This window comes from Octopus bimaculoides, chromosome 5, assembly GCF_046866305.1.
Source record: "Octopus bimaculoides isolate indiv1 chromosome 5, ASM4686630v1, whole genome shotgun sequence".
Lineage (NCBI taxonomy): Eukaryota > Metazoa > Mollusca > Cephalopoda > Octopoda > Octopodidae > Octopus > Octopus bimaculoides.
Genome location: NC_142932.1, coordinates 92,065,106 through 92,073,024, shown reverse-complemented (window position 1 = coordinate 92,073,024; position 7,919 = coordinate 92,065,106). Strand labels below are relative to the sequence as shown.

The window sequence follows — 7,919 nt, the reverse complement described above, 5'->3', positions numbered from 1 at the left end:
CAGAAAAAGCTAACTGCTGTTATGTCTTTTGTCAACTCACTATGAAATATATCGCAAAGAGCCGATGGTTGGATACAATTTCTATTTTCATATAGATTTAGCTATCAAATAATACACGAAAAATGTTTAGATATAGCACATTCCTAAAGAGTTGTTCGATAACCTTAATTTGTATGTCTAATTGAAATGTCAGCAGGATTCAAGGATAATTATTGCTTCTAATTTTAAGATAATTTCTTTGTATATAAGTTTGTTCATCTATCTATTAATAATTTCACCTTTCTTCTCGTTTTAGTTTCGGTCTTCGGAGAAGATTCCTTCTACTTCAGTACGATGCCAAAAAGTCAGGATGTTGTTGAAGGTTCTGACTTAACGATCAAATGTGATGTATCCGACCGGCAACATATCGTTTTCCAATGGATGTTTCGTGGCAAGATTTTGGCTAATACAAGTCGACGTTTTCAAGACAACAGCAACCTACGGATTTTACGAGTCAGTCAAGAAGATGACGACGGCCCATTTACATGCATTGCCACCAATGTAACCACAGGTTTTTCCTTACAGAGTTCAAATGCTCGTCTCAACATTCAATGTAAGTAACGCAAAAACTACTATGTTATCCATATTTGCATTTGGGCATATGAGGGGGTGCTGAAAATTTCTTGGCTTTTAGGGTGTCGCGAAGAATCTGGCTGGAGCCTCAACCTTCTGATTTCTTTTACTAGGCTGAGAAAAACAGAAAGACCGCTGCAATAACTGTATGAATTTTAGCGGGGAATATGTTGAATGAAATCATAAATAACTGATCCTCCTGTATTTTCTTGTATCCAAAGCCAGGAAATTTCCAGCTCCCTCCCTCGTAACTACTGATTTGGGAAGGGTGTCAGCTATAGTATTCCTTGGTCTCACGTCACTGTTTAATAAAATACTTAATTTCCGAAAACGGTACTCTATAATCGGTGGCTATAGTTGTTTGTGTGTGTATGTATATGTGTGCATTGATACCATATATTTACTATATACGAACGTGTGTGAGCCACTGTATAATTAATTATGTTTCTCTCGCCTGTGCGATGGCATATTTTAAAAATCATTTCAATTTCGAATACCAGCTAAAGTATAGTGATCTTTGGCCTTTTAAAAACTTCCCTACAATAGCATGTCTACGAATATGTCATATAAAATTAGTCCACAATAGCCTTCATGGCTTACAGGCTTACACGATATCATTCGTTAATTCAGTTTCATCTAATTATATATAAAATTGAATTCCGCAATGTGGCTATTAATTTCCGGCCAACCTAGTTACAGATGCAGTTTCGATTCCAGCTTACATCTACTTAAACTTTTGATGATAATATTATTTATAGGTGAGAAGACTAGATACCATATAATTACTATATACCATTCCTTTGATAACCCTATATAACATGTGTTAATCTATCCTACAACACATTGCAACATACTTATTTCGTATATTTCTTACCTAATTTGCACCAGAATTAAATAGCATTATACTTCAAGTGAAATATCTGAAGACGTTATGTCCATGTCTAGAACGTTTCTGTCCAATAAAATCGATATATGCAAGTCTTAAACTTCGACAAGTGGGAATTAACAGGCGCCGCATACTAATTATACTTAATTACTGGCATTAGTACATTCTTATGGTGAAGCTGGGACAGTTTTCCTTGCTATTTGCAACGTTGAAATATTTGAAATTCATCTCAAGCACATGATGTAGTAGTATTTATGCTAGCAATTTCCCGTTAACAGAAACTACTTTAAGGATCTCGTCAAGCATTGTCATGTACCACCAAGTCGAGTTCCTGGTAATGTGTGCAAAATTATTACACAATATCACTTAGTAACACGAAACTCGCTGAATCTGGGAGGCCATTTTTATTGAGGTGTGATAAAATAACTGACTGTGTGAGACACACACACACACACACACACACACACACACACACACACACACAATCACAACACACATAATCACACCTACCCACGAGCCCCTATGCAAGACATCGTAATGAAGTTTAGCCTAAATAAATCGTCTTAAGAAAGAACCAGTTTCATAGTTCAGTCCTAGATACCCATTAAAACTAGAAGTTTCATAGGCAGAATGCCTTTAAATATATTTCTGCTCGAGTAACCTTCACTTTGAATTGAAATAACAGAGCTCATGCATATGCACAAACACATACTCACGCACACACACACAGATACACATGCATGCGATACACATTCATATCATTCTACTGCAAAAATAATTGTTTATTGAATAAGAATATGTTCTTTTTACTTGAAATCTATACTTTTTCTGAAACTTATTATAATGTTACTAGTGGTAGGTATCAAACGCAAAGTTTTTCACTGTAATTTGAACTAAAAGAAACCTATCTTTGGTCATGAATTTCAGTTTATTTGGGTTATATGTATTTCGATTGTCTTGCCTATGTAGAGTGTATGCTATCTCTCTTAATTAAATTACTTTATTGCAAGTAGAATAAAACAACACAAATCAATTTGTTGTTATTGTTGTTGTTGGTGGTGGTGGTGGTGGAGGCGGGGTGTAGGCGGCGTGTAGGCGGCGACGGAGGCGGCGGAGGCAGAGGCGGCGGAGGCGGCAGCAGAGGCGGAGGCGGCAGTAGCGGAGGTGGCGGCAGAGGCGGAGGCGGCAGTAGCGGAGGTGGCGGCAGAGGCGGCGGTGGTTGGTGGCCACGTCGGTACGGTGGTGGTGGTGGTAGTTGGTGTTGGTCTTGGCCTTGGCGGTGGTTGAAACATTTCTAATTTGAATTACTTGCATGTTCCTAACTCGCAAATGCAAAGAATCCAAGTTTAGAAATCTGAAGATTATATCCATTCAATTTAGAAAAAATGGAGTTGAATGCTCAGGAAATTTAGAAATCCTTTCGTCTCGTCAGCCGGACTTAAGTCATTTCAGATTATGACATGAGAATTCTAAGAGCTGACTACTATTGTTTCTTCGATGAGAATGATTAACAAGCAATATTTTCTGGAGATTGTTTATAATTAGCAAATAATTGAACAATTTCAATTATTGTAAATAACTTATATCCTAATTTGTATTCAACAATCTTAAGCTCATCTACGCTTCACATACTCCGTAGAATTGTCTTAATCTGCAGACATAACTATTATTACCTTTTGACTGAAGAATAAATATGGAGGAAATATAGAAAGGAAGCGATTATTATATTTCTATTTCATCACAACACTGACAATCAGAAGAATATTTACTATATGTTGTTCAATTATTTATAACTAGGAGGCTTTCATTTATAATATAGTCCTGCACCGAACATAATACGCAATGTCATTCAATATCATGTTATTGTAGGTGGGAAATACCGTCGTAAAACTAGGTTGTTTACAGTGAAAAAGCATAATTTTTCTGGATCATTCAGAAGTTAAAGTTTATATGTGAAGTGTCTGTTTAATCAACTATAAAATAAAATTTCTCTTCAAAATGAGACAAAAGGCTTTATTTTTTTGTTTTGTTTTCGAGTCCTCTCAAAATATTTTCCAATGATTTATCCTGGAGTTAGTGCTTTTAGCAATGTTTTGGTGTTTCTAGTGAAGAATCTTGACAAGTCACTCACCTGTATAATGGAAATTCTAAAACCAGTTAATGACGAGTGGTTTTCATTTGTCTTTGTCATGGCTATTACTACGATTTACATCATCTCCTTCATCGCTGCTGCTACCAACTATTGTTGTCATTAATGTTTGCATCGATTGACTTGGCTGTAAAAGAAATATGATTTCAATTAAAAGACCGAGAATTTAATGCGGTTTTCATTCAATGGAAATAACTTCCCGTCTTCAATGACTAATTTCATGGTGGATATAAGAAACTAATTTGTTTCTTATAGGGCAAGCTTCGTCAGATGTCGTCTGTTATCGGCATGTCAACATGTCATTAATATCTAAGCGAAGTACTTGAACTGAATGGGTATGGTCTGCAGAAATCTTACTCGGCAGAAGCATTGTTTAGATGTTTAATTCAAACTTTATTCATTGAAACTGAAGTAAATATAGTCAAGTTACATATAATTAAGATTTTGCTTGGGGTTTTGAGGACGAGAAATTAATATAAAAAGAAAACGCTCATATTTATACTTCAGTTGATCGAACAACTGGACACTTGCACGTCGTTTTCAACGAGATCATCCATCATATGCATTATATGTATATATGTACGTATGCACGAATGTATATAGGTTGGTATGTGCATATGCATTTGTTCGCATTTAACCCTATCTATACACGTGTACAAATTTGCCTCAAATTACATATATTGTTTTATAAAATACATACGAAAATGCATAGGAGTTTCATGGGAGCTACTCTCATTTGTGCAGAGTTTCACACACACACACACACACACACAGACAGACTCACACACACACAGACAGACTCACACACACACACACACAGACTCTCACACACACAGACAGACTCACACACACACAGACAGACTCACACACACAGACTCACACACACACAGACAGACTCACACACACACAGACAGACTCACACACACACTCAACGGTTTTCTTTCAGTTTCTGTCTAACAAATCCACTTAAAAAGCATTGGTCGGCCTCACCCAAAGTGCCACGTAGTGGGAATGAACCCGAAGCCATGTGGTTCGGAAGCAAACTTCTTACCACACAGCCACATGTGCGCCTATGCCTCCGCTGTGCCGATACTTTATATATATATATATATATATATATATATATATATATATGAAATAAATATTGAATAGTACATCGATAATGTATGTATATATATGCGTATGTATGTATATATCTATATCTATATATACATACATACATACATACGTACATACGCACATACATACGCATATACATACATACATACATACATATATACATACATACATACATTACTGATGTACTATTTAATATTTATTTCGTATAACGTTGTGAAGCTACTGACATTTTAAGTAATCAAATTGGCAATCTTGAAAGACCTTCGAAATTACACTGAAACTCATGTTAGCTATATTTTTTAAAGTGTTTGATAGACAGAAAAATAATGATAGTCTTTGATCAGAGAGAAGAGAGAGAGAGAGAGAGAGAGAGAGAGGAGAGAGAAAATAACCAGTCAATATCTTCATCATCGCCCACCATCGCCATCGTCATCATTAACAACACCTTATTCAACAACAATAACTCCTCTACAGCTTTCAGTTTACCAGACAACACCAGCATCCAATGAGCACAACAAATCTAATTAAACTAATTACTTGGTATGTTATTAACTCATTAAATGTCATATCCTTAGTATTTGTAACACCTCTCTACCCCCTCTTTCTCTCTTCTCTTTTCACTTATCTTGCATACGAACGTTTCACATCTTTCGATCTCTTCCCAATCTCCGTCTGTCACTTCTCATCTACACTCACACACACACACACACACACACACACACACACACACACACACACACACACACACACACACACTCTCACACACACACACACACACACACACACACTCTCTCTCTCTCTCACACACACAAACACACTCTCTCTCTCTTTAACTTTATCGTCTACCTTCTTTCATTTTCCTTGTCTTCTCTTCATTCTTGTCTTGTACAAATTCTTTATTACTGAAGTAACGCTTATCTGTTTTGTTTTTCTTTCCTCTGTAGAATCACCTTCTTTTCTTCCTTTCCTCATATTTCGTTCACCTCACACTTTTTCCACTTATATTTTCCTTTCATCTCACGCTCTTAATGATTTAATCTTTAGTTTTTAGTTCATTCATGCATTTCTTCTTTCCGCTCATCTCTGCATTTGCTCTTCACGTTCCTCTCGTGGTAATTGTTTTAAGCTCTAAATGTTTTAGGTCTTTTTTCATTCTATGAAGACATAAATTAAATGTGCACGTACCCCACCCCAGTGTAATTGTTGGAATGACGCACACGTGGACACCCTCACCTCACATATACATGTGGACACTCCCTCACGAACCACACACATACATACACACACATACGCACATACATACATGCAAACATACGAAGTCAGTAGTGACATTTTTGTATGTTTTGTGTATCTGAAAGAACTAGAGTGACTGGTTTCGTGTCTTATTCTGCTTATTCCCTAATATTTAGATCATAAACTCCAACTTAAGTTGAACGTATTCGTGCCTCTGCAAGGCCTCAAGTATGCTGTGTACATGGTTCTTTCGATTTTTGAAGTAGTCTAACATGTCCTATGAATTAAATATCTGACAACTAAGTTTTCTGTTTCATACTCAGCACTGTACCTGTTATGCTATTTGTCAGAAGAATAATCTAACATAATGTATATCTTAAGGGAAGATTCGACATGTTATGTATTCTCCGATGTCTAATTTGATGTAAATACTTTACTAGAATGAACGTCCTAGGTACTATACACATTTTCTTGAATCTTTAAAGACTATAAATCTGGAGTAGTCTACCGACACGGAAAACCAGATGGCTCAAATAATCGTGTGCTACATGTAAGAGTAGTACACGTATTGATCGGAAATATCAAAGAGCGATATTATGAATATTAAGATGAGACTTTCATTTATGTACCTATAACATCTGGAGAATCATATTACAACCGGAAACAAAAAAATTGTGAGTGCTAGACGTGAATTGATTAAATTTCTTGGTGGTACAATTGACCAGTAATTAAAATGCTTAGGAACGAAAACTTACTATGTAAAGTAATGAAATATTTTACAGGAGTACAATAATCCAGGTATATGTTCTTCTGGATATATTTTAGTTATAAGAAGATTGAGTTTCATTACAGTCTTCATTGCTTTTAATCCGTTCCATCAACGTATTGATCAAAATTTGTATAGCATGAAATTTAGTTTCGTGCTTTAAACATTTTCTTCAATAGGTAGTAACAAATTAAAACTGAGGCACAATTTCAAAATCTATAAGAGAAATCGTATCTTTTTGTAATTCATAATAGCTTTTGGGTTTCAGTAAAGATAAACTGTTCGCTCTCAAACTGACTGGGATCCTCAGCTCTATAGCAGCCAACTATGGCAGTTCTCAAAGTCACAAACTGTAGCCACTACTACTAAAAACAATAAGCTCTTTTACATCTCCACTCTTTATTAATGAGAATACTGAACAGACCTTAAATAGAAGGGATTATCCTTTATTCGCTTTGGTGGTGGGCAAATTTATAAAACTGAAGCTACAACATACAATATCGTGCTAATTTGTCCACACCCTTTTCAGTTGAAATAATGCCCCTATGAGAAGCCATGTTCTATGGTACTGGCACTTAACTATTATGATATTGATTTCTTGGTTAGGTAGAACCATTGTTCAAAGAGTAAAGAATAGAACTTTGGATAAAAATAACCGCGTTGTAGTTTTTGTTTTGGTGGGATGATAACAAAAGTTATTGCATGAGGAATTTGAAATCGGAAGGTATAGAAATTTGGCTCTAATTAATAGTATTTAGATCGCTTTACTACGTATTTATGAAACAGATTTCTGAATTAAATGAAGCGATTTGAAGTGATTTGTCTCTCGTTTCTGCTAAATCGTGGACAGAAAAACGACAAAATGTTCAACGCAGACAGAGAAAGCTACTTATACACCACCACAGACACATAGATCAACACACATGTTCAGATCAACAAAGATCGAGCAGATCAACGTATAGTCAAAGACAGTCCAAAGCGGGCAATCACTTTCTGGGTAATTATTTAGCACTAATTTCCGAATTTAAGGCAATGCTGACTGAATTTGGGCTGCTATTTATTGCAATTCGAGCATTCATATAGTCACCTTCAGCTCATATGCATAAATACACATGTGCAATAACAAATTTTAAATTGTGTCGAACAATTGAAAG

The 7,919-nt window shown here is 35.7% G+C and overlaps 1 protein-coding gene across 2 annotated transcripts in view; it reads left to right on the top strand.

Moving 5' to 3' along the window:
• The window catches only part of LOC106880012 (inactive tyrosine-protein kinase 7), a 420,029-nt gene that overhangs the window by 153,314 nt on the left and 258,796 nt on the right, over window positions 1-7,919 (top strand). For both annotated transcript variants that reach the window (XM_089352635.1, XM_089352634.1), the window contains exon 2: window positions 296-592. In XM_089352635.1, coding sequence (XP_089208761.1) covers window positions 296-592 — 297 coding nt within the window. The remainder of the gene's footprint in view (window positions 1-295; window positions 593-7,919) is intronic.